The sequence below is a fragment of the Neurospora tetrasperma genome, assembly GCF_000213175.1.
Source record: "Neurospora tetrasperma FGSC 2508 unplaced genomic scaffold NEUTE1scaffold_81, whole genome shotgun sequence".
Classification (NCBI taxonomy): Eukaryota; Fungi; Ascomycota; class Sordariomycetes; order Sordariales; family Sordariaceae; genus Neurospora; species Neurospora tetrasperma.
Genome location: NW_009799179.1, coordinates 3574756 through 3601499, shown reverse-complemented (window position 1 = coordinate 3601499; position 26744 = coordinate 3574756). Strand labels below are relative to the sequence as shown.

Genomic DNA, 26744 nt, shown 5'->3' with positions numbered 1-26744 from the left:
ATCGGTTTCTTAAACCGGCACCTGCCTCGCTCCTCGTAAAGCGCTGCTTCCGACTTTGGCCGACTTACAATTGTGTCCTTCGCAATTCGCCGTCCCGGACGGGAACTTAATTCGAAACATAGTCGGAGATACGCAGAATTGCTCCCCCAGGTCGTCCTCGCAACCGCCCCCCATGGTCGTTCGAGATCCTTCATTCCATCAGATAATACCATTCTTCAAAGCGTCATCCATCGAGCTGAGTGCTCTTGAGGCTGTCCCTTCCCGCTATTCATAAGGTATAGACATCTTCTGACTAACTTTTCCGCTCAAACATCAGATACGCCCGAAATAGACATAAACTCCCATCAGCCCTCAAAGAGATCTGCAGAATTCCAGAGGCACGATCACGTCCCGGATATCGGGGCTCGCTGCTACCTTTGACGTAGTCCGGACTAATCAGGGCAAAATGCCACCAATAAAAGCTCAACACCGCCTAATGCTATACCGAGAATCGACGACCGAAGTCACGGGAGCCTCCTATTCAGGCTGATCAGCGAACGACCTGGACTCGAACTTTCATATACTCCCCTCTTGAAGCTCTCGGAAAAGCAGCTCCCAGAGCAGCGGGGTTCTTCGATGTAACATCGCCACATGACGAGGGTCGAGATTGACAAAGACCGTTCACGATGCTATTGCCGCATATATCAATGCGGATGATCTCTGCTAGATACTCAAGACATTGGCCCAGACTAGATCAGTATTGGTACCGGAGTTGAAAGCCGAGCAGAGACCGAAGCAGCAAATTAACTCAGCAAGATGCGGGTTTCCTGGGGCCTTCTGGCCTTTCCGGCCGCGGTATCGGCGATCGAGAACGGTATCAACGGCTGGCTACGATATGCGCCCCTTCCCAACGATCAGCGCCCACCAAACCTGCTATTACCGGGTGCAATCATGGCTTTGAGCACCAACAAGACCAGCCCCGTTTATACCGCAGGCCAGGAGCTACAAGCCGGCATCAAAAGCATCCTCAACCAGACTCTTCCCCTCTATCACGAACCCGACAAGTGGTTAGGGTCAACCATCTTGGTCGCTACAACCGGACAATTTCACGGCGTGAAACCTGCCGCAACTCTGGCTGATGATGGCTATCTCCTTCGCGTGAGACCAGGGAATGTGGTGATTCTGGGTCAGACGGAGCGAGGTGCCTTGTACGGAGCCTTTGACTATCTCTCGAGAATCGCCCAAGGAAGATTCTCTGATGCCGACCTGATTGCAAACCCAGACGCCCCCATTCGATGGGTGAATCAGTGGGACAACATGGACGGCAGCATTGAGCGCGGTTATGCGGGCGCTTCCATCTTCTTCCGCAACAACACCATTCCCAAGGACCTCAACAGGGTTTCCCAGTATGCTCGGCTACTCGCTTCCATCGGCATCAATGGCATCGTTGTTAACAACGTCAACGCTAATGCGAACTTGCTCACTGACGCTAACATTGATGGACTGGGCCGTATAGCAGATGCAATGCGCCCATACGGTGTACAGATTGGCATATCGCTAAACTTTGTATCGCCCCAGACTTTGGGAGGACTGTTGACGTTCGATCCTCTCGATCAATCTGTGATTTCCTGGTGGACAGACAAGACGAACTGCCTCTACAGGCGCATTCCAGACATGGCAGGCTACCTGGTCAAGGCCAACTCGGAAGGGCAAGCAGGACCGTTGACCTACAATCGCACGCTTGCAGACGGTGCAAATTTGTTCGCTAAAGCTGTGCAGCCGCACGGCGGCATTGTCATGTTTCGAGCCTTTGTCTATGACAATCACATCAACCCAGCGGACCTTAAAGCGGACCGCGCCAAGCATGCGGTTGAGTTCTTCAAGGGTCTTGACGGACAGTTTTTGGATAACGTTGTTGTGCAGATCAAGTACGGACCCATTGACTTTCAGGTTCGAGAGCCAGCGTCGCCTTTATTCGCCAATATACCCCAGACAAACACCGCGATAGAACTTCAAATTACTCAAGAATATCTGGGTCAGCAGAGCCACCTGGTATATATTGCACCGTTGTGGAAGACGATCCTGGATTTCGATCTTCGGGCTGATGACCAACCGTCACTTGTTCGTGATGTCGTTGCCGGCCGTCGGTTCAGCAACAAGCGTGGTGGCTACGCTGGTGTCGTCAATGTTGGAACCAACACCACATGGCTAGGGAGCCATTTGGCTATGTCGAACTTGTATGCCTACGGCCGTCTGGCCTGGGATCCCAACCAAGACCCGCAAGCTTTACTCGAAGACTGGACGCGACTCACATTTGGCTCAGACCCTCTTGTACTTGGAGTAGTGACGGAGATATCCATGGCATCATGGCCAGCTTACGAAAATTACACTGGCAACCTTGGTATCCAGACACTGACCGATATCTTGTACACCCATTACGGTCCGAACCCTGCGTCCCAGGACAACAACGGCTGGGGACAGTGGACACGTGCAGACCATGACGGGATCGGCATGGACAGAACGGTTTCCACAGGCACCGGCTTTTCCGGCCAGTATCCCGCCGAAGTAGCCGAGAAGTTCGAGAGCATCGAGACTACTCCGGACGACCTGCTCCTCTGGTTCCACCACGTGAACTACACGCACGTTCTCAAGTCCGGCAAGTCAGTGATACAGCATTTCTACGATGCTCACTACGCCGGTGCCGAAACAGCACAGACATTCCCCATCGCATGGGAATCACTTCGGAACAAGATTGATACCGAGCGCTTCAATGACGTTCTCTTCCGCCTCCGCTACCAGGCCGGTCACTCCATAGTCTGGCGCGATTCCATTTGTCAATTCTACTATAATCTCTCCGGCATCCCAGACGGCACCGGCCGCGTGGGGAGACATGAGTACAGGATCGAGGCTGAGACCATGGCGCTGAAGAACTACAAGCTTACGGGGGTCAATCCGGTTGAGACAGCTTCGAATCTAACTGCTGTGGTTCTCGTTTCCAACCACACATCGGGAGAGGCGACTACGAAACTCAACTTTGACTCGGGCAAGTATGATGTCGCGATCAACTACTTTGACTTGATCGGTGGTAAGGCGCACTACAAGGCGTTCCTCAACGGGAAGTTGTTGCTGAAATGGGCTGGAGATCTGGAAGACAAACTAGGCCACACTTTCTCTACAAAGCTTGATGGACACTCAGCTACGAGGGTTACGATTCGTGACATCCAAATCCAAAAAGGGGATGTGTTGAAGATTACGGGAGTAGCTGAAGGAAACGAGCTGGCACCGTTGGATTATATTGCTGTCTTGCCGCAAGGTGTTGTTGACTAACGGTACCATGGCGAGCGGTGTGTGGAGCGAGAAAAGTTTGGTGAGCAAAAGAGCGAGGCAAAGAACGTATAACTTGATACGGACAAATACCGATACTTTCCAAGAATGCATAATCCGCCCGCTAACGCTTTCAGTATCATCTATCTGTCCCAGTCTTCACTTGTCATTCCTTCTCTCGTTGTGCCTCTTTTTGCAGGCAGGGAGATCATATCTACCTAAACCTCCCTTCCCAAGAACTCATGAACCCTCTCCAAAGTCTCCCCAGCCGAATAACTCAGCGTCAAATCATGACCAGTCTCGCGAGGCGACCAAACTTCATATCTCCTCGCCCTCGGAAAAGTCTTCCCTGTCTCCCACAACCTTTTCACACAATCCTCCTCCGGCGGGTTGCACATAACGAAATCTCTCTGTCCCGTTGCAACCAACACCGGACCCTCAAATTCTTCCGCACCCACGCCCCAATCCCCCAGACTTACCACCTCCCCTAGCGTGACCGCATCCGAGTATTCATAATCCGTCCTCGCTAACTCAGGGTCATATGACCTACCAGCAGCATCGGTGGCGTTGTCGTAGAACCCTTTCTCCCGGCCTTCCAAAGTGGCGATGGTCAGATATTCTAAATTGTGAAGATACTTGTCGGAGGGAAATCGATCAGGATAGACGCTAGGGGCGGACGCCCAAGGAGCGGAACGCACGTGCAAGGTGTTTTGACGGGAGCTGTAGCCTGTCAAGACCAAGGCGGAGGCGTCAAGGGGGTAGGAACGGGCAAGGGCAACAGAGAGGTAGGAGCCTAGGGAGTGCCCTACCAAGGCAATTTTGGAAAAGGTCCTTCCCAGTGGGTTGGTCTTGGGGAAGGTAGTCTTGGTGTTGGGCTGGGTCTTGATCACAGAGATAAGCTGGTGCAGAAGCTCCGTCTGCAACGGCATTTGCACATCATTTAACGGATCCAAATCCCGCGGGTCGTTCTCTCCGTGAGACAAACGGTCGAGGGCGAGGGTGTGGTAGCCTTGCGAAGGGCTGGTCGCGTAGGACTGCCAGTCGTAGGGATAACCAAAACCGTAGCCGGACCACATGGTTTTGTTGTAGGTGGCGCCGTGGAGGAGGATTTGGAGGACGCCTTCATTTTTGGATTTGTGGGAAGGTCTACAATAGATGGCCTTGAGGGTGAAGGTTCCGTTGACGGTATGGTTTCCGTTTGCCACTACAGTGCCATCCCAGGATTGGTTGATGGTGTCGAGGATTTCGGTCTTGTTAGAAGGGTCGGGAGGGGAGGCGAGGAAAATGTGCGAGGCGGTCGCGGTGAGGGTGAAGGATAGAGGGGCACAAAGTGGGTTATGAGAGCTGTGAGAGAGCTCATGAGCGGCGGAACTGTGGCCACGTGTTGGGCTTATGAAGATGGGGAGGAGAATCCCCAGGAGGGAGAGGTTTGGGGGTAATTTGGCAAGCATTTTTCGTGGGAGTGACACCGTGACACTGAGGAGATTGATGGTAGTCTGGAAGTTCTGGGAGGGAATCGGATGTCTGCAGTAACGTCCTGGAGTCATGCTTCACGGCACCATTTATTAGCTTTGTGATCGGATATTTCTACCCAAGTCCATCCCATCCAGATACAGGTGTTGCCCTATCACAGTATCGACCGACTGATGTCGTGATATGGCACATGGACCTTTAATGCGACCACATGGGTTGAGTTTTGTAAGCACGATTTGAAATCTCGAATCGAGCAAGTGCATGGATCGGAAACGCTACTATACTGGTAAGCACATAAGTTAACCTTTACAATGAGTCCAAACAGACAAGTCATATTGAAGGATTATGGGATCCGAGGTGGCTTCGGAGGAATCATGATCATGTGTGATCAATCCTTTAAATCCGGGACGGACATAAGGTATTTGTCAGCGATAATCTTGCAAGCGATTTACCGGAGGTCAACTGGTTATACATAAGTGATTACTGGCCACGGCTCAGGACGTATCATCGTGGAAATCAGCTACGGAGATCAAGTACTCGCAGGTTGTGATAATGGGAATTATAGAAAGAAATGGTGGAGCAAATAGTCATTAAACCGGAGCCCGATTAGCTCAGCTGGTTAGAGCGTCGTACTAATATCAGTCTTCTGATATCAAGTCCATGCGAAGGTCAACAGTTCAATCCTATTATTGGGCATTCATTTTTATCTTTTTGCTTCTATCACTTATATATCCTCATTCTTCAATTTCTCTTCGTATGTTTTGCTTCTTTTCCTTTGTTTCTTCCTTGTGTTTTTATTTACTTCTGGGGCCTCCTGTTTTTTGAGGCTTTTGTGACTGCTGGGGTTGCCCACACCAGGTGTTATGTAGGTGATTGACCGTGGTTATCATACATGCCAGCATCTGCAACATGTACCCAAGTTTTACCACAACACAACGAAGTGCAACACAAGTGTGCTGACAAATCGATTATTGTTCAACATGCTCACAAGTTGAGATTTCCATCAATGTCACAAACGAGATGCGCGATTTGACTGGTTCCCCTTTTTGTATTTCTTCCAGACTTTTGAGGCAGACCTTGCTTTCATTCATGTTTTGGTCCAGGGTACATCCAGCTCTGCGATTGAATTAAATCACATGTGAACATTTTACATGAACTAATCTCGAGGATCCCCCGGAGCCTGGAAGAACACCCAAGGTATTGTGAGAGGCACATGAAGGTCGGCGCCCGTCTACCATAGGAAGCTGTGCTACAGACCGCAGGGGGATCGAGCCTGGGGCTTTTTTTGTTGGTGTTGGCAGATACACGCCTCGGTTGGCGCGGAAACGGATAGGGGCAGGCATTGGTTCGAGTGGCTGATCCCCTTACTGGGTGGTGTAGGTTGGTAAAGCCCATCGACAGATGTGGCGTCGGTATGCTGACACAAGCGGGGTGGAAGGCGTCAAAAGCTCGTCGACAAGCTGTTCCACTTGGAATCTCAGAACGTGGTCTGTAGTTTGGGATAGTCATTGGCGTTGACCTCCAAGTCCGCAAAGATCCGACCAGAGTCATCATCGCTTAGACCCTTAAGCCTCTGTAAATCCTCCTCCTCAAGCTTCTCCAATTCCTCGGCTGGTTCTTCCTTGTTCTCTTTCTCATCGGCCTTCTGCGGCTCCAGCACCTTTTCGACACCGGACGACTCGCCAATGAGAAGGAACTGAGTATTGACTATGTCGAGGTGCTTGGGCTGTGTGGGCATCCATCGACGAGATCGGAACTCTTTGAGGACCCTGTACAGAAATGGTGATTAGTTTTTGCTGGTAGCCATGGGTTCGTGATACGGCATGGTGAACTCACTCCTCAGGATACTCTGGACCCTTTGGTAAACGCGCATTGGGTGGGGCAGGATACTGTGGATTTTTGGTACTGATTATGAAGCTGCCTTTCTGTTTCAACCCGAGCTCCGTCTGGACCTCCCCGAGCTCCTCGGGCACAGTGAGAATGTACGCGAGGTGGCTCTCGGACCCAGTGCTGGTGATGGCATACACGCCCTCGGCCACAGGTGTTGCGGCGGGGGAGTGTCTGGTACCCGCTGTCTTGGTCTCATAGTCATTGGACGCCAAAAATTCATCCTTGAGCTGCTGAAACGAGGCGCTAGTCTTCTCAACGAACGCGATCCACCTGTCCTTGCCAGACTGGGGGAGCACCTTCTTCGGGATGGCGCACAAGCGGCTGTTGCCAGCATCACCAATAGGACCGCTTCCAAGCTTGGCATCCCTCTCGATAGGGCGGAGGATGATGTAGCTCCTCGCAATCTCATTTACGTCAGAAGGCTCATCAATGCCGACACGGCCACGGATGAAAAAGTAGATGATACCCTTCTCGAGAATACTGGACGGCACAGCTTTGGGAGCGTCTCGACCGTGTGGCTCAACAGCACTCTTCTTGTCTCGGTCATCTTTCTCCTCTCTCTGACACTCGGTCTTCTCGGCTTCGACGCCAGCACGCCTGGTCTCCTCAGTTTCTTTCTTGGTCGAATGGCTATCCGCGATCTCCGTCTTGTTCCGCTTGGCCTTGGGCGATTCGCTGGCGCCTTCCGAATCAGGGTCGGCCTTGTGTTTAGAGCCGGGCTCAGCCTCTGAGGCAGGAGGTGCCGCATCAGGAGCCTTCTCCTTCTTGGAAGCCTCTCTTGTACTGGGCGCCATGTTGACAGGGGTGGGTTGACCAGAAAGTTTTCAGTAAATCGAAGAAGGTTGAGGGAAGGAAGCTAGATCACGCGACGAGATAAGACTGCAGGTGGGAGACAGTGACTTTGAAGAGACATTGAAGGTCCCGACCTTTCATTGAACTGTCAATGGGGGTAAACAGCCTGGAGGAATGATGTCATGATGGCTGCCAGCACGGTGTCGATACGCTGAATGGAGAACTGCTTCGTTGCTTCTCTACACTACTAGTACTACTAGAGTGTAAGAACTAGAATGTGATTTGACGGTCAGTTGGGGACCTTGACGGAAAGAGGAACGTGCGTAAGGCATGACCCACTTCCCCGTCCGCCGCGCTGATAGGTCAGGTATTACCTCCACTGCGTACAGTACCTACATATTCATTTGTTCCCCCGCAATTGGCGACCGTACGTGTACTCTCAGAGTGCACGCGCCATTACTCAAGTACTGCATTCCGACGGTGTCATCAACAACGGCAAGTCGCGAATACAACGAACCGGCTGCTTTCCTTGTGTACCATACTTCTCGGCGGCAAGGAAAAAAAATTCGAAAGGACGAATGCACTGTATTTCCGTACCGTATGCTCCCGCTCCGATGAGTGCCTGGTCGATGCTACTAGTATGAAAAGGAAACTTGTAACTCTATAGTACGCTTTAACCACCCCAGACCTCCTTCCTCTTTCGACCAGTCTATCTGGCACGATCTGCTTCCTTCCACCGCACTTTTCGCCTCTTTGACATAAATATTGTTGTGCTCTTCAGATGGAAACTTTCCTCACCCTCGGCTCCTGTTCTCCTTCTTTCGCGGTCCTCCGCCCTCATTCAATGGCTTCTCCCGTCTGTCTCTGCGCGTCCAATGCAACCAAAGTCTTTCCGTTCGAGCCCTGCCCATGGATGCTAACAAAGTACTAATGCTTCCACTCATTCGCTTCTGTGTGTACGAGTTTCGACTCCGCACTAACTGAATCATACTTCGTTATCTAGTGTCACCTTCGCTTCTAGATCTCGATAGAGGTCTCGTGGAACACCCAGGTCATCCATCATCTCTCGAAACTCTCGACCGCATCTCTGCCCCTGCGTCTCCGAATCGGTCTCTCGCCGAGCTCCAACTGACCGTGACCGGGCGTGTCGGTGTCCTATCAACCGATCCAACACCATGAGGTACCGACCGTCCGACCTCAAGACCGCCACCTCAGCCAAGGCACTGCAGATGGACAGCCAGCCCAGTATGTAATTGATGTTGGTTGTTCCTTCCATCATGCGGAACTCCATGGTCCGAGGGTTGTTTCGCGCCCGTTCGTCCTCCAAACCGAAGGCGCTAAAGTTGAAACCGAGTCGTCGATAGGGCTTCTTTTCTCCCGACAACAACCGTCCCAGCTCCATATGCGATTCTGCTTTCCACAGCTCCTCGATGGCCTTTCGGTCCTTGGCCTGCATTTCCGGATGGGTTTTGAGCACGTCGGCCACCTGCCAATCTTCGACCAGCACCCCGTCTTGGCAAGTCGCCGACCCATGCTCTCGGAGTACGAGTTCTTGAGCCCTCGAAGCCAGGCGACTGTACTTTCGTGTCTCGAATCCCCACGTATACACATTGTGATAGTTGGGCGACCTTGGATTTCTGATACTCCGGATCTGCTCTTCGCCCATCCACAGCAGCGTCCCTAGTCTTTTTAAAGTGGCCAGACTGAAAGGCTGTCCGTCTGTGCGTCCGATGTGGACGTGCACTTCGCAAGTGTAGTTTGCGACCAGACGGTGGCCCGAAAAGAGCGAGCGCAATACTGCCTCGATCCGATGCTTGGTCTCGGCATCTTTGGCTGGCAGTGATGGCGAGCTTACTTCGACAGACAGCCACACATAGCCCTCTAGATTGGCTTGCTCTGGTGTGGGTTCGGCCGAGTTGGCTTTCTTCACGATCCAGTGCGACTTCCAGAATGCTCGCTCATGGCTTGCATCTTTTGTGATTCGAGAGATGGTTGTCGACTTCTCCCCCGCTTGGCTTATCGATTTGGCGATGGATTCATAAATCTGTTCCCGCCGAGTGGCTTCGCTGTCTTTCAGCTGTGTCATGCTGACCTCTCTGTGGTCTTCAGGTTGCGGATCTTCTTCACCCTGGACAAGGAGAGGGAGCAAGAACTTTAGTTCCACCCCAAATGATAGGTCATGGATTGTATCAAGCGGTGGATTTGCCTCCATCAGCGAGTGTTTGATGACATGCTTCGGTGATTCAATAGCAAGCCTTTGTGGATCCACGTGGTCGCTGGAATCGGGTATTGCAATCATAATCCTCCTATCTACAACCCAGTACCCAGAGCTGGACAGCATGTCCGGCTCCTGTATGTACGGAGCCATGTTGGCGGTGGGGGAAGTGGCCTCTGCAAGTTGACCGGAAGAACGCAAGGAGGTATTGAAGATCCCAGGACGGGGAGGAGGGAGGTCGAGCTCCTTAGTCAAGGCTCTTTGCTGATGGTGGTCGATTCGTTTGCTGAACACGGCGAGGGCACCATCCAATTTATCTTCCTCGCGGACCTAGCAGTCCAATCTTAGTGGAAGTTCAAGTAGTCCGATGTTGTGTCGTCCCTTAGAGAGGTGTCACGGGCTGGATGCACAGCGCTTCTTGGCTGAACAGCTGGGTCTCACGTTTATGTTGATCTGGAAGATGCCCCGATTCTAGACTCGGATGCGTTAGCCGTGACCTTGGCAAACAAAGTTACAGTGCCAAATCAGGAGGCTCTGTTACCTCTGGACCACCTCTCAACCCTCAACTGGAATGGCTTTGGACCAAAAAGGAAACCACGACAGGTCTCCTTCGATGAATCGGGCGCGGTCCTTCTCAACCGTTAGCAAAGGGTCCCAAATTGTGCGAAGGATACGGACTCTAGACACCGTACGGACTGTGCATACTCATCAGCGTTTGGATGTGACCCCCCAAAAAGCCGGCTACAGAGTCACATCAACTTATATGCTGAAATTTGCTGACGCAGTCAATAGTATGTCCGAACCGGGAGAGCGCTATGAGGAAACCCTGGGCGTTCTGGGATGAAGGGATATGGAATCTAGATGACATCGGCGGGAAATCCAGGTGACACCTGGAGTCTCCATCCAGCCGCTGTTATATCTGCCAGCACCTTAGTCTACGAGACCATCCTATACTAATATTGAGAGCCCTTGCCAGCGCCTGCTCAGTTGACACCTTCACAAAAGGACAACAAACTGCAACAACGAATGCATATCAACCCTGACCCATACGGCCAGCCATTATCCATATCACTGGGGGGTCCAACGCCGCTCCTACGCTAGACTCCATCAAGATTCGTTGTTGGCTCGGTAGGTGCCAGATTGGCACACCCGGGCAAGATGCTAGGTCGCAATACTGGGCTTATTAGCAAATGAAGCGTTCCCAGGGGAAGGTCAAATCAGTACCACCATGCATGCCACCCTATACTACCCCCGCCCGCATAGCTGCTACATCACTCGATTCCCCAGTCGGTCTCCAATCACACCCCTGATCTTATCACGCCTGGTGATCATTCCACACTGAGGCCAGAGCATTGCCGGCGGTTGTGGCTTCAACTTATCTTCGATCGCATCATGCTTTATGATGCCAAGTTTACTCTGACGGGATTCTGGCCCTTCGGCAATTTCTTTCTTCACCATTCCTCCACGAACACCGCGAAGGGGTTCTGGGGGATTACTCACCGCAGGTATAACCCTCAGTCCCAGTAGGTATGATTACCTCGAAACAACCTTACCTGTCATTCCACCGCTTGTCGACATTTGACAGGCATCCATATGTCGTCAGCGTCCTATACTTACAAAAATTCCTCCTGGCCTCAGCCTTGCCAGCCATGACACCTCTCATTTCCTTAACTTGTGTTTATGTTGTTGGTTTGATCTTTTGTGGCCCGTCAATGCGTCTGCTTGCATGGGGATTACCACCCTCTCGGACCTGGCTCCTGACTAATAGAGAGGACGTGTTGGGAAAACCATGACCCAATTGGCAAAAATATCTTACGCCACGCAGGTGTCGCCGGTCATCGCAACCAACTGCTGCCGGATGACATACATACAGATCTACAAAGGTACTGTACTAGTACCGAAGCTGATCATCAGGGTACTTAATCAAGCAATCAATTTGCGACACACAAGATCTCGTCAGACATGATCTCAGCTGATCTACTTGTCCCCCGTCTTCATATTCTACCTGGATTGGTCGATTCAAGGCCATTCGAAGCAGCATCATATACCAGGCCACTGACGCAGGATATCAAGTCAGAGCATATCAAATCAGGCCCAACCGGTACTCGTAAGTAGACAAGCCAGTCTTCTCACAGGATCCCACAAAAGAACCATCACTCGACACACCCGCTTTGTTATCGTTTTGAAGTGTGCTCTCTATTTTGTGTACATCGACCTAACCAAAGATGAAACCACAGATTCGGGCTTCGTCGAGATACGGTTCAGTTACACTTTGTAAACTCCGGGTCCAGACCGCAAGCAGACATAGAGGATTCTGTTTCCGTTTGAGTTCTTGGAGAAACTACACGCCTTTCTCTCCGATCCTATTATGAGAGAATGTCGAAATGGTCAGATAGAGGACCTACCCACCCGCTTACTTAGTACCCAAACAGCATGTCAGTCTGGTATTGTGTAACAGACCATAAGCCGTTGTTACATGTGCTCAAGTTACACAACATGTGAGTATTCTACCTTTGGGCTGAGGAGGCATATTGACGTTTCACAGAAGACTTCTATCCATCCTGCTTGGGCACCTATATTCGAGATGCGTATGCGTAATGTATCCTGCGAGTTCCTGCAAAGGGTTGACACGCTGCAGCACCGCAGCATTGCAGACAGGCATGACCCAGCTCGTCCGCTTGTATGAGACGTAGGCGGCTAGAGCGTCGGCGGTGGAAAAAAAATTATCAATAATTCGTTGGGCGGAGTAAGAGGACATGGCTTGGGTCAACAAGGTGTTGCTACTCTTTCGTCATCTCATGGTTTGACATTGAAGTGTTGGCTTGGATCTGTGATGACTATGTCAGATTTTAGAAGGGTAAACCTCCGCACACCCACCCCAAACCTACATACACCCAAAAAGGAGGGATGTCAGCTGTCATGTAAAATACGTCGTTTTAGCTGTAAAAACCGTGATTTGTAATGTCTTGCACATTCTGACCTAGTAAATCCTATGTAGTAAATCCCATATAGCAAATCTGACAGCGCCAATCTAGTAATACTTTCATAGTGTTGAGGGAACTCTACTCTACTCTATTCTACTCTAAATACTAATATCTGACAATTTAGATAGCTCGTCAGAGGAGGCTGTTGATAATATTTCAATAGCCTCCTCTCTCGCCTCCTTTCTCGCTATCTACTCTCTTACTCTCGCCTCCCAATATCTACCTAGCTCGTTATCCTTATCCTTATCTTCGTTAACTACCTTAATACAACTACGTATTTCGTCTTGGGTATCTAACTACTTAATATTGGGCCCCAACTCGTATTGGGAGTAGTTGCGCCGTACTGAAGCCCATATGGGCTGGGTATTCCTCGATCTATTACGGGGCGCCACTGTACTAGCTTTCTTACCCTAGGTCACCTGGCTAAATGACCCACTTAGTAGAATAGCTTTATCGCCAAATAGGCTACCCTATTTAGGGGGGCGACCTTTAGGCATACCCTTAGCGGCCAAGCGAAGACGTAAATATCTATCTACCGAATTCTAATGTAGTAGTTAGTATAAGGATGACCGGGGAAGGGATAGTAATAATTTTACCCGTTATTAAATTAGATGCTAAAATAGATAATAATTATCCTTAGTAACTAAGACTATCTTACTAGCTTCCCTCTTTACCTCTATCTCGTAGGTATAAGGGAGGCTATACTAGGCTTTAAACTATTTAATATATAGTTTAAACAGTATATTAGGGTAATTTATAATAGGGAGTATAGCCTTCAATTAATTATATTGGCGAGTAAGTAATTTATATACCTACGCCGTTATATTAAGAGGAGTATTGCCTACCTATAGGCGCCCGATCTAGTTTATACGTACGCGTGAGGCTGCCTTTGTAATCTTTTCCTTAAAATGGGTATAACGGCGGGTAATATACTTATTATTAGTATAGTATAGATTTATTAAACTGCTACGAATAAATAACCTATATAATTTGAGGGAGCTATTGTTGAATTTACTTAGCGATGTAGTCCGATGCTTATAGTTGAAATAGTTCTTCGTATAGTAATTAGCCTACTTCTTCTTATAAGGGAATAAATCGGCCGCGATCTATTTAATAATAGCTTCTTATATTCCCCTAAGTTAATAATATAGAAGGAATAAGGTGGCTTCAAACTCCGGGACTAACGGGGTATAAATTATATATTATTATATATAAAAGAACCCTACCCAAATATTAGTAATCCTCGTGGGGAGTGGGCTTAATTTAGCCTATATTTTGGTAGTTGTTTTGATCTTTTTGTGTATGCAGTATAATCGATCGAGATTATTTTAATTATATTAATCTATTGCTTCTCGCTGTACTTGCTGTGCTGCCGTTTGACTACCGCTAGAGTTATCGCTGTTATCCTCCTCCTTACTAGATTCTTCGCTATTCTTACTCTAATTACTAGACTACTATTTATTACTATTTGGCTCTATACGCTCCTAATTATCTTTGAAGTACTTAATAATATTATAGTTAATATACTATATATAATATTAACGTTAAACGTTTAGGAAGATTCGGTTAATAGTTTTAATAAGTTAGTTATTACTATTAGTAATAATAACCGTTAGTTCAAGAACTGATAAATTATTTATAATCTTTTTAATATACTCAACCAGCTAGCCAAATCCCTTATCCTTCTCATTATTAATAGCTATTTAAAAAATTAGTATTAATAACCGTTCAAGGGTAACTATAATACCCTATATTATTAGTATATAATACCGATTTGTTTTATATGTACCGTCGAGTAATAGAATATATAAATATCGCCTCTATATCTTTCTTTACTTAATTATATACTAAAGACTATAGCGAAGTATAGTAGGCTCCTCTTTTTATTAACCCTTATTGTTATAGTAGTAATTAAATTAATAGTATTTAAGCGTAATAACCTCTTTGTTATTGACGGTGCGTACGAATATTTATATATTAGTATAACCTCCGTTATTTTGCTGGTGTAACTTCTAGCGTATATTATTAAGGTCTTTGTACGTAAAGAGTAATTTAGAGTATTACTTCTTAACCGTTATATATATATATTATATACGGTTAATTCTTATTGGCGAAAGAGACTTGTATAATATTTGTAGCTTTTTGTATCGAGAGACTATTATTGGAAGATTAAATAATAAGATAAGTCTTTCAATGGGAGATAGCCTTAGTACGTACGATCGATCGCCTATATTGAATATTTATAACCGTTCTTCTTTAAGTATTAAACTACAATATAGAAGGGATATTTATTAGCGATCTTTCTGGTGGTTGTACGACGTTTCTTATAGGGATTTACATTTATATTAGGCGTAGCTTCAGTATAGTTATAGTGATAGATTTTGTAGTAAAATTCGCCCTTATATAGTCCCGCTATAAAGTAGTCAGTGCGAAGTATAGATACGCTGAATTTATAGCGGCGGTATATTTCAATAATCTTTTGTATAGTAGTATTTAAATCGGTAGGTAGGAGAATAAAGGCGCTATTATTAGGTGGGATAGCTTATTTAATATTGCTGTCGAAGGAGGTATGACTATTTGCAAATATAGACGATAAAGTAGTTAAATCGCGACGGCGATGAGGCTGCTGTGTAGAAGAAGGTAATATCTATTAACTGTTAGCGATTGTACGTAATTAAGAGCAATTGTAGATAATTAAAATTAATTAATTTGAGTAAGATTATGTACGTTGAGGGTATATGTATAGTACTATTGTATGCAAAGCGCTAGTGTAGATACGTATAAAGTACTAGTATAATAGCGTGCAGAATACTGGTGCTGGTGCAATTGGCTGTGTGAAAAAGAGCGAAAGAAATGACCAAGTTAGAGGAAATGTTGCGTGTATTTGAAAAACGAAATTTTGCGGGTAAAAACGGGATTTACAATATCAGGTATCATCAGCTACACGGTCCCACATTTCCCTGGTTTTTGGGTGTATATAGGTTTGGGGTGGGTGTACGGAGGTTTACCCTTTTAGAACGAGGAGAGACAAATGAAACCAACACCGAGCCAGTGGCTTGAGATGTTTTGCAAAATGATGAGAAAAGGGCCGGCTAGGTCGGATAATCTCTGCTGAATTTTTCGAGGTCCTGTCTCTTGCTGTCGGGTAGTATCTTGTCCATTCGCATGCTTGCGCTTATAAAACAATTTGTCATCACTTCCGTGACTCGACAGGAGTTGGAGCTCTTTCTGAAACAGACAAGAAAGAGAAAGGTCGAATTTGGTCTTCTTGGCTTACTGTCAACATCCAGTTGATGCCAACTTCCAGGCAAGAAACTCACATTCGGACCTTGGACCGACTTTGACCATCTCTGTCTTATGAGCCTGAACTATTCCCGTAAGAAGTCATGAGACGAGACAGTGATGTACGTTGAAAGGAGTAAGCGTTTCAGATATTGTCGTCCTATGGTGTCTTTTCTGCATCATACCTGATATCCTTGGCAGAAGGCTTGTCAAGCTATTCACCCTCCATGCCTTGATTGAGGCGCACAACGCCGCAGTGTCTATCGCGTTGTCAGATACAGAGACACCATTGCCTGACCGAGAAGAAACTTTTTGCATAGAAAGAAAAAGAGGGCCGAATGAAGGCGAAGACCACGGATCGACGAAAGAGTAACAAAGCTAACGAAGAACACAGGAGAGAGGAAGCTATAAAAAACATCCAGATTGTGAGAGAAAATGGTTGACCAAACGAGGCCTAGCTAGCTAGCGAGCCATATAACAAGCCGGGCAGAAAGCGTAAAGAATCGATCTAATAAAGTCGATTATAGAAGAGAGGAAAGCAGCCATGAAAGTGAACAATTTCCCAGCTCGCCTGTTGACTCCGGTTCACATTCATAGTTCACACCCCAAATCCAACACCAACAGGGACACTCAACATCCAACATCCTGGATGACTCTTCAAAACGCCACGGAATTAATTGGCAGATTACGCAGTTGCATATCGGTTTAACTTCATTATCTTCAACCCCATTACCGTTCGTTGCCAAGGTGGAATTGACGGGATGGGCATATTACAGGGTAGCATGTATAATATATATATATACACGACGACAACGGTCTATTAGCGGTGTACCCGCCTCCTTTGATAAAGAACCATTGGCATCACATCACATCACTTCAGATCTTCCTAGATCTGACTGACAGCTCTTCACAGTACGTTAGTGTCGTCGCCCATATGGGTATTTGGGCTTCCTCATGGCTGTGTTACCCGACAGATCACCTACGTTCATCTACTACTACTATGTTTGACCACTACTTCGACCACAACTATCATCGCGACTATTGCTCTAGACTCCCTATCTTTCTCTATATCTCTCTCTCTCTTTACTCCAACTACCTTCGGGCTGATCCAGTAAGATCGGTTCGTCGAGTGGGTCTCTGTCTGACAATGTCAATGGCTTACCTATGTTCAATCTCTGAAATGTGAAACCACGATTACGGTTACATTCACGGTTTACGGTCATGGTCACGACTTCTCAGTCTCACGGCCATGATGACAGCAGCTGTCAAGATCACGGTCACGGCTACATACCTTGCTACCCACCAATTACCAATAACAAGCACTACTCTTTATCTTGTCGCCGCAGACATATCTTTGGTAACACGTGGAATGACAACTGGGAGTTGGGATACTCCAATGTTCCTTCCAAACTTCCAATCTCTTCGGAGGCTGATAACCCGTTACGGTGAACTGGAAGGACTGGCCGTCGGAGGCCTCAACTGTTTCGTGCCATGTTTCCTCAAACACTTGACATGTCATATTTTCTCAACAATACTCCCTTCGCCTAAGTGGTAGGCGGGAGGGAGAAGATGGTTGGGGGGTGGGGAGCTTTTACACGGACGGACCGATCTGGAGAAGCCTACCGACCGACTGGTTGTCCACCGTTGAAGTGACATGTAGGTGGATTTGTGTATGTCCAATATGAAACTCAACGTCTTATGCGCTGGTGGTGACTAATATGCCATCATATTCAAGAGAGAGATTGCCCACCCAGGCGGCAAGAAGAATCGAAGAGCGAAGGGCTGTGTGATCTATGTCGAAGAATGATAGAGCAGCTGGCAAGAGAGCTAATGGTAATGCAAGGCCACGCAATCCAAGGCAGTCCTAACCATTCAAGTCCAGCAAAGCAAGCCCTAGCAGCAATATCTTGTCACCCATATCCATGAAATATATTGCGATCGAGCATGGAAAAAGAACCAAAAAAAACAGAGGCTCCCCGAAGGACTTCTATCGACTAAGCCAAGAGATATCAGGCCATATAATAAACACAATATCCTTTGTATTGCTGTATGAACGCCAAATTAACGCTTGTGAAACAGAAATTCGTGAATCTTTTTCCACGTCCGCATCGCAAGATCTATCGATCTTACCCCTCGGCATCATTCCATCATATACATGCCAAAGCCTTTCTAGCTTTACTGTCCTCGAAGCAGCAGCACAGCCGTTATACCATGATGGTCAAACCAATATTAACTTGTTGGTGTCCTAGACCACGTCAGAGACAAGGCCACGGTCGCAATGCGCAGCATTGGCGCCAGAAATCTTGTCTTGTTGCTCAGGCAACCGTCTTGCCACCACAGTCCGGAATCTTGATTCCCTTTTTGAGATTCCTGTCGACGTCCATGAGACCCCAGTGATCCTCCCATTGCTGGTCCTTGGTGTTGAACCGGATCTTCCATGGCTCGTCAAAGGCCTCGAACCAGAAATACTCGGTTCCGTTGGCGAGGGCCTGGCATACCCAATCGCTCATGAACTGGTTCAACTCGGTAATGCCAGCCACCGCACGACCCGGGCAGTTGGTACTTTTGGTATCCGGGTAGCAGTCCGACCCACCCTGTGACGGCCAACCAGTCTCGCTGATGATGTTTTTAGACTTATCTGATTTCATAAAGGTGCCAGCATGGTCTTTCCAGAAAGTCGTGGTCCATGCTGCTGCATCCTTGGCGTTGACGCCGCCGAAGAAAGGGTGAATGTTCGCCATGATGTAATCGCTCACTTTGGCCAGTGATTCATCCCAGTTGTCGCCAAGATCGCTGGTTGCCACTGGTAGCTTCATGCCCCTAGAGGTGAGGTTCGTACGGACGTCGGAGAGTAGTGTGCTCAGACTAGCGAGAGTCATTTCCTTGCGGAACAAAATTTCGTTAGCTACAATAAGACCCTTGAACCATTTATCGCCATAACTGTCGAGAATTGTCCACATCTGGGAGAGCTGACGATCATTAGTCGTTGTGTTGCCATCCTGCCAGACGCCCAGCCAAATCTTGATCGTGTTGTCGAGCTTCAGCTGCTTCAGCGCGTGGATGACCATCTCGGTTTGGTTACAATCGGTGCCGTAAAGCCGAACTGTGTTGGTCATCTGTGACAGAACCGCGATATCACGAGTGATGCTGTTTTGCGAAGGAGGGTTGTGGATGCAATCCGGGTACTGGGAATTGAGTGGCGTATAATCTATACCCGGAAAGACTTTGTGTAGGCCGGGGTTATTCATGAGCGCCTGGATCTCGGAGGAGTTGATGTCGAGATCCCCATTATTTTGCATGTCATCAGCAGCGGAATCGCCCTGTTTCTTGTCTTCGCCGCCGCGCTTGAGCACAACACCGAATACAATTCCGAGGACAATGGCGGCAGCAACAAGAAGTCCAAGCGTCAGGATGGCCGCTAGCCTCCACTTCTTGCCCCTACTCCTCGACTTGCCGGTAGAGTTCCACCCAGGCTTTTCAGCTACGAAACCTGGTTTATATGGACTGGCCGCATGTATAGTGTCGGTCATCTGGACGTTGTTTTTGATCGGAGTATAGCCAGAGACATTACCGCTCTCATTACGGCTGGCCAGACCGCCAATGACGCCGCCAGCCGCAGCGGTGCCAGCAACGGCTCCAGCGCTCTTGTTGCTCCCATTACCGAGGCTGAGGATGCTGTTCCTTTTCGACTTGCGGTGGTAATTGAGCCCGTCATCGTCATCATCATCAAGAGCAGCGAGCGGATCGACAACCCCCAGACCTGGTGGCTGAGGACGGCCATAGCTCAGAAAGGGATCGTCTGTGTAGATACCTGTCGTACCAGGACCTTGACGTGGGCTTCTGGAGGGACTTGTCTGCCCAGGTGTACCGGCCCCCGGCGCATATTGCGCAGCATTTAATGCCTGCGAACTGCTTTGTAGGCTAGGGGGCCCGCTGTTTTGTGCATACGGACTGGCATAAGGCATCTGCGCCTGGAAATAGTTCGATGCGTCGCGCGCATTGGGCCCGGGGTTCTGTTGGCTTTGAAATTGCCCTGGAGTAGGTTGTTGGTCGTATTCTTGTGGGTAAGCGGGGCCGTCAAGTGCGTTGAGTCCGCTCTCCCTCGCAGTCTGGTCAGCGACAGTCAGCGCAATCCCCGTCACACCACCGGCAGCAGCATTGCTGAAGTCGTCCGCTCCAGGAGTGATGTTGCTGAAGGGCCTAGGTCGTTGGGACTCCGAGTAGCTAACCTGATCATTGCCCCACGATCTTCTCTCGGCGCGATGAGGAGGCGGCTGGGGAGGGGATATAGGCGACACTATATCTTGTGGCTCGTAGCTGTTGGATGCCGTACCAGCTGGTATGTACGCTCTGAAGTTGCCATCGCCATTACTCCTTTCTGATGATTGTCCTTGACTCTTGCGTCTCTCCATACGAAGTCGCTCAAAGGCAGAATCCGGATGGGCTCCGGGTCGGGATGCGGACGGCGGACGGAATGAATTTTGGTACTGTTGCTGGGAACGCGAGGGCGGATAGTACTGGTTTCGTGAATGGTATGGAGATGTTGACGAACCAAGAGGTTCGCGTTCCGCCATTTGGTCGTCGTCAAATGAATATCTCGACTGTGCCATTCTCGGATACGAGGACAAGATGCGAGTGGATGGGAGGGCGCAGGAGTGTACGTGTAGCAACAAGTTCAGACGAGATCATCAATTAGGGGTTCTGTGGTCGACTTGCAGCGTAGGTCATGAGCGCTCGGGTCCAAACGGCCGCAGATGCAGATGAGGGGAAAGAAGAATGTCGATTCCCGCGGCGACTGGAACTAGATATGTCTTGGAAATCCAAGCAAACAAAAGACGATGTTCAACTGTTGTGTACATTGAATAACTTAGCATGAGGACAGACCAAATGAGCAACAGCCGCAAGGAATCGGACAGGAGGCAGCATACCAGAGACAAAAACAGAAGGGTATTACAAGCGAGGTGTTCCCGGTGTTGTAGTGTCGCAGACTCGTGGGACCGTCCACACCGGATGCCAGGCGACAAAACAAACAATGACGCTTTGTCTCGGAACGCCGATAAAAGTGGAAGTGAGTGTAGTGTAGTATTGGGGCATCCGTGGACAACCCCCGCAATAAACGGCTGGTGCCTGGTAGTTTTAGAATCGCTCCAAGAGAAGGCTCTTCGAAGTAAATGCTCGAAGATATCAAAATCGAAAGGCTATGCGGTCCTGAGCGGACGTGTGTCGGCAAAGGATGAGGTTGTCGTCAAGTGTGTGACGCGAGGTGATTTTTCTCGGTTCCCTAACAGTGGCCGGCCAAGGCAGAGCCTGCCCGACACTCATTCGGCTGAATCCTACCTAGAATGTGTTTTTGCGGCGGTTGGCGTCCCGTCGCATTGCCATCGCATTGGACCAAAAAGGGCTGGCACACCCGAGACCAAGTGCAGCTGGAGGGTGGGATGGTGGACGGGATCAGTGGACTGTCGTCCTGCACCGGGATGTGATGCCCCTGGCTGGACCTGATGGCTGGATGGCTGCACTGGGGCTGGAGTGTGGATGCGCGGAGGGAAGCGGGTGGTGGTTGGTGGTTACCTGGTGGAGCCTGTCACCCCGCCCCAGTAGTTCCAGCGGTTCCCAGCGACCGGGATTCAGCCAGCGCTGACGGCGGGGACTTGCGTGGAGGGCGGGGGAGAGGCGTGTCTCAATATGCTTTTACACTAGAGGTACTTCTAGCATGGTGGTCCTGAGATGTTAGGGGTCCATGGAACATGGGTAGAGGAATGCGTTTCAATCGTAAACATTTACACCCGCAAGATACAAATGATATTGCTAACCTTCAACACAGGTTGAAATTCACTGAGGGAAAAATAAAAGATAAAAAAAAAGAGAGAGAGAGGGACAGAGAGAGAGCAGGAAAGAAGCCCCTTGAGCCCCTTTCTGGTTTGTTTCGAGGCTAATTTTCTTCTTTCTTCTCTTAGGGGGGCCGGTAGTCACTGCATAGTAGGTCCAGAGAACTGCCCCTGATTAGAGCGTCTCATGCACAGTGCTCAATATCTCTTTCCATTTCCACACTCATCACTAGGGACGGGCAGTAGTGTGTGCAAAGATGCCTACATGCACAGATTTTGATCCAATATCTCACCCAAAAAGACCCATTTTGTGAATGCTGAGCTGCGAAAACGACGGAGTATTCCAACCAGACTCTTGAGACTCGCGACCTTGGAGGTGCACGGACATTGTCTGGACCTGGATACCGAGTCCCTTTCTTACACAGTATGTACTTAGTAATACATCTGCTTCCAGATAATGCACCTTTTCCCTGGTAATGCATCTTTTTTTGCCTTGGTAATGTCTTTTCTCCTTGGTAATGCACATGTTGGTGAGCATCTTTCTTTACCTTGGTGACGGATGCACAGACCTTCTTCTTGGTAATGCATTTTTTTTTTCTTTGACAAGGCCATAATTTGTCCACAGCCATTGCAAATCACCATCCCACAATCGGACAACAGTCCGTCACGTACTTGTCTCCAACAAAAAAGATGTAAAGAACAAAACTTTGCATTAGGACTATGCCGCCAAAGTTCACATTTTTAACTTCAACACTCTGGTAACAGGCAATCAGCCCACACAAGGTGTTCAGTGGGCTGTCTCGCTGCAACCGAAAGACACGCCCCCCTTCCAAGGAAGGAAGGTGGAGGGAAAATCAGAGAAAATCCTTCTCGTTCGGCGCCCAAAGACCGTAAAGCCTCGACATCAAGGGTTTCAGAGAGAAATGTCAGAAACAACTTTGCCTTGGGAGTCAGGCAGCTCACTCGTGATTGCATATACTGCGTATATGGGTCCCCGAGACCGACGTAGGCATTGAATTGACCAAAGGTGCCATTGTGATAAGCATTGACCAGTGGAAGTGTCAAGAGTTCCTTACGACGTCCAATAGGGCGGCATTGTCCTCAAACAGTGGGGGGGCACAGTCAAAACCTGGAAGTGGCTACAATGCACCAGCAACTACGAATTGGGGGTGTCTTTTGTGGTTACGCTCGGGAGGCTGAGGTTCAGTTGGTCGTAGAGGAAGATCAGCGCAATCACCACTCGGTGGTTGGCTGAAGCTAGAGGTACTCAGACTAGCACAAGCTAAAAATATTACCTTGCGGACGAACACAGAACGCGACGCCAGCCATCCTCTTTGTTAATGGTATGTACAGAGGTTGGGGGCGGCGGATAAATGCAACCGGATGGAAAGCTTCGAATGCCGGACAGCGGGGTGTATTGAGAACATATGATACCTTACCTATCTATGTACATACCTAAGGTAGGTACAGACAGGTAAGGTGGAAGGATCCGACATGACTACCTCTACCTTTAAGATATTTCCCCTGCCGGTGGTATTGCTTGATGATGGATGAGGTCGGGCCCCTGGAGGGCTTCTGACCGTCCGACGCCCGGCCCTCTGCAAAAAAGTGCCCCGCCATTACATCATGGCAGGTGGCCGCTGCAAAGAAGGAGCAGGAAAGGAAACCGCATGGATTGAAGCCTTCTCGCGGTCCACAACCCGCGCAGCACTGGTCCAGAACTGACGATCAACACCTTATACAACAGAATTCAAATAAAGCCAACTTGTCGATGGAATGCCGCCCAACGTTCAACGGCGCAGCCCGAGCGCGAACTTGGATGAACGCCCAGCAGGGCATGTGCACCCACATTTGCAAGACAGCGGCTGAGGTGGAATGCAGGAACCCCACAGTGCATCGCATGTGCGAACCGCCTCCGTCCCGTGCTCCTTCCCTAGCGCTGGACCTCCCGTAGAACGGGCTATTGCACCCCACCGATCCAAGACCGTTATTTCGACTGCATGCGGCGACACCTCAACAACATCACCATCAACACCAACCTACCATGACTTGCAGCATCTTGGATATATGCTTGGACCATACCTAGCGACAGGAGTTACATTTCCTTACTATATAACTGCTCCCGAATCTGTGCATTATGTCAGCAGTTTTGACCGTCAAAAGTCAAATGTCCCACCTTGACAGCGGTTGCATACCTGTCGTAGCAACTGATAGTCCGAATACGAGACGATGACAGCAAGTATTAAAGAGATGTAAGAGGCCGCTGCTTTTATGTCAGCATAGTCATGACGCAAGTAGTTGAAGTACATGTATATACTGATCCGGGTAAATTGGGGAAACCGGAGGCACGTCGTAGCAACCGGATATCGGCTGACAGCGTGGCTCTACCGGGCATGGCTCGATGAGATGCTCTTCAACACCTACCAACCGTGCCAAGACATGGCGATGTCTCCTGTCTTCGCCGATTTGACTTTCCGTACCAGCGAGTCGAGATTCCATGTATCACGAAGTCCAGCTGTTGTACGGAGTAGGAGGATACAAGACTGGGGCATTCATCTAGACCGCTCCAGACAACCATACGACTCGGATGATGTCAACGACCGTAAGGTTGACATCATGACTACAGCTATCCTTTACACCACAACGGGCTACATCAACGTCTAGAACCTATTTGAGCTCACGTGGGCCTCTTTGTGCTCGTCCACCAAAAAATAACGTCAACAACAATAAAAATAAATCATTCAGCACCTGTAAACCCACCACAACCCAACCTCACCACCCAAATCCACAAGTACCAAGTCAAAAAGAAATCGTTCACCATGTCTGCCAACCCCGATTCCGTTACCAACCAGGGCCAGTTCCACGCCAAGGTCCCTCCTTCTAAGCCCATGACCAACTCTGGCGTAAGTATCAGTCCAAACACACTCTTTCTTCCGGTTTCAGGATGCCTGACCCACGCCACCCATCAGCACCAACCCGGCCACCATGTAGGCAACGAACGCGCGCCCGAGTTCCACGCAAAGACTTTCCCACCCGGCACCGCGCCGGAGGAGCACACTTATCTTCCGAACCCAATTCACGAGATCCCCGGCCAGGCTCTCAATCCGGACGTCGACCCGTCTTCACGCACTGATCCGCTCGACGCCTACCGTGGTCCCACCACCCAGGACCTCTATAACCGGGCCACATGGAGCCGGCCGATGCAGGGCCAGACGAGTAGGGAGCTGCACGGCATGCATCCCGGTAAGCGCAAGAAGGAGCACTCCGGGCTCGAGGGTGTAGGCGCCACCGACCCGCATGCCCCGACCGTCGAGCACAAGGTCCGCGAGATTGTCGCCGATAAGCCTCCGCCTATCGAGAGGGGCATCAGACATGTAATTGGTCCTGCGCCGGAGGGCGCGGAGTACGACCTGCCGGAGCCGGCGGACACGGTTGCTAAGGAGAACAAACCTAAGAGGCATCACTGAAGAGGTTGCATGCTGATGCAAGGAAGTTGTGAGGTTGTACGATATGGTGTTGGAGGAGTGTCAGGATCTGTACCCTGTATTAACTAACATGTTATGAACATGAACTGGCTTATTCACTGATTGAAAAAGAAAAAAAGTGAGATGTGATCGTCTTGGTGTTTCGTCTCTTCGACTACACGATATGGCACGCTGTATGTCAGCTTTGATAAACCACTCAGACAGAATTCCGGATCATGACCTTGTGGTGTGTGTATACATACTGTGGCAGACCCAATCCCATCCCATCCAGCAGCAGATGTGACCAAGAACCCAAGTCATGGACCTGCATACTATCTATCCTCTAGTAGTTCTCGACTAGAGACCGTCCCTGTTCTCACATTCGGAGTCCTGACTGGATTTCAGTTTCCAAAGACTCCCGTATTGATCCAACCAAATCACTCTGATAGTAGCCAACCAAAACGAATCGCCAACAGGTAATATCGAGTTCCCATCCCCATTCATGATTGTGGTGCTTCCCCACGTGGTGGTAGACACGTACGTATGCTCAATCCGACTGACCAACAGTCGCATCCTGCCTGATCATACGTGGAGGTCGAAAAGTACCCCTAGGAGCAGTAGCCGTGACACTCTCCAGTCCCCCTTCTCCGCTCGCACCACGCCTGCCGTGTTCTGTATGGCCGACTGGTCTTATTTCCTTGCACCTCCTGCAGAAGGCGGGCTCGGGCTCTTCTAATGTTGAGTGGGGCATGTCTTCTTCTTCTTCTTCCGTTTTCGTCGTCGTCGTTTTGCTTCTCTGTTCATAGCACTGGCTCGTGGTGGTATCCGTACTCCGTCACTTGGTGAGGTGAGGTGAGGTGCGTTGTCCAAGGTGCGCTTCGAACTCAATACTGCGGTGGTTCTCTTTGGATTCGACCAAGAGGGAAGTTCTGAAAAGTGCCCGTTCGACAACTGTTGCGTGTCGACGGTTGAGAATGAAGTTCCGAATGTGGATCTCCACGATTGTTCGAGAGACGTTTAGTCTAGCTGCCCTCGTTGTGAGATGGGGTGAGGAGGTGATAGACAATCATACGTGAAGACCGGGACTTGAGTATTCCAGTGTATGCTGAGTGATCATCTCGTCATCATGAAGTTTGTTGGTCCGTAGCCGCCCGAAACTGATCTCAAGGTCGATCGGGATAGCTGCAGTGTTGCATCAACAAAGCTGCTGTATCAACGCGCCGTGGCTGATGAGAAACACGGTCATAACGAAGTGTTGAGCTTGTATAGAAAGCTGGCGAAGAATAAGCGCAGGAATGCAGCGGAAGAATGCTTTAGCGCGTTGGTTTGAACGATCCTGAAGTGGATGATCAACCAGCTCCTTTGTCCGACAACACCAATTGTGAGATACTTCGAGGGGAAAGTTGTTCACACAAAGAAGGCGAACTGGAATCGGAAGGAAATCGATGTGCCAGGGCGAGAGCAGCAAAAGAGAGGGTAAAAAAACCCAATAAAAAGGAAAAAAATGAAATAG

General features: G+C 49.1%; 8 protein-coding genes across 8 annotated transcripts; 3 read left to right on the top strand and 5 right to left on the bottom strand.

Annotated features, from left to right (window-relative positions):
- Nucleotides 1–517: 517 nt before the first annotated feature.
- Nucleotides 518–3444, top strand: NEUTE1DRAFT_90344 (alpha-glucuronidase precursor; the record flags this gene model as incomplete). Its single annotated transcript, XM_009857593.1, has 1 exon — nucleotides 518–3444. One exon carries the CDS (start codon nucleotides 796–798, stop codon nucleotides 3304–3306), a length of 2511 nt encoding a protein of 836 aa, XP_009855895.1.
- A 77-nt stretch (nucleotides 3445–3521) lies between these two features.
- On the bottom strand, nucleotides 3522–4754 carry NEUTE1DRAFT_125770 (uncharacterized protein; the record flags this gene model as incomplete). Its single annotated transcript, XM_009857592.1, has 1 exon — nucleotides 3522–4754. One exon carries the CDS (start codon nucleotides 4752–4754, stop codon nucleotides 3522–3524), a length of 1233 nt encoding a protein of 410 aa, XP_009855894.1.
- Nucleotides 4755–6253: 1499 nt separating this feature from the next.
- Nucleotides 6254–7601, bottom strand: NEUTE1DRAFT_90338 (uncharacterized protein; the record flags this gene model as incomplete). The annotated part of the gene is made up of 2 exons (XM_009857591.1): nucleotides 6254–6545; nucleotides 6613–7601. 2 exons carry the CDS (start codon nucleotides 7458–7460, stop codon nucleotides 6254–6256), a joined length of 1140 nt encoding a protein of 379 aa, XP_009855893.1.
- An 842-nt stretch (nucleotides 7602–8443) lies between these two features.
- NEUTE1DRAFT_105242 (uncharacterized protein) lies at nucleotides 8444–11336 on the bottom strand (the record flags this gene model as incomplete). Its single annotated transcript, XM_009857590.1, has 3 exons — nucleotides 8444–10003; nucleotides 11222–11226; nucleotides 11291–11336. The coding sequence occupies 3 exons, from the start codon at nucleotides 11334–11336 to the stop codon at nucleotides 8444–8446; spliced, it is 1611 nt and encodes a 536-aa protein (XP_009855892.1).
- Nucleotides 11337–15510: 4174 nt separating this feature from the next.
- On the top strand, nucleotides 15511–15717 carry NEUTE1DRAFT_54770 (uncharacterized protein; the record flags this gene model as incomplete). Its single annotated transcript, XM_009857589.1, has 1 exon — nucleotides 15511–15717. One exon carries the CDS (start codon nucleotides 15511–15513, stop codon nucleotides 15715–15717), a length of 207 nt encoding a protein of 68 aa, XP_009855891.1.
- A 2537-nt stretch (nucleotides 15718–18254) lies between these two features.
- On the bottom strand, nucleotides 18255–20351 carry NEUTE1DRAFT_105241 (uncharacterized protein; the record flags this gene model as incomplete). Its single annotated transcript, XM_009857588.1, has 1 exon — nucleotides 18255–20351. One exon carries the CDS (start codon nucleotides 20349–20351, stop codon nucleotides 18255–18257), a length of 2097 nt encoding a protein of 698 aa, XP_009855890.1.
- Nucleotides 20352–24586: 4235 nt separating this feature from the next.
- On the top strand, nucleotides 24587–25353 carry NEUTE1DRAFT_90331 (uncharacterized protein; the record flags this gene model as incomplete). Its single annotated transcript, XM_009857587.1, has 2 exons — nucleotides 24587–24670; nucleotides 24737–25353. 2 exons carry the CDS (start codon nucleotides 24587–24589, stop codon nucleotides 25232–25234), a joined length of 582 nt encoding a protein of 193 aa, XP_009855889.1.
- Nucleotides 25354–25563: 210 nt separating this feature from the next.
- Nucleotides 25564–25982, bottom strand: NEUTE1DRAFT_53043 (uncharacterized protein; the record flags this gene model as incomplete). The annotated part of the gene is made up of 2 exons (XM_009857586.1): nucleotides 25564–25625; nucleotides 25793–25982. 2 exons carry the CDS (start codon nucleotides 25980–25982, stop codon nucleotides 25564–25566), a joined length of 252 nt encoding a protein of 83 aa, XP_009855888.1.
- Between the last annotated feature and the right edge of the window lie 762 nt (nucleotides 25983–26744).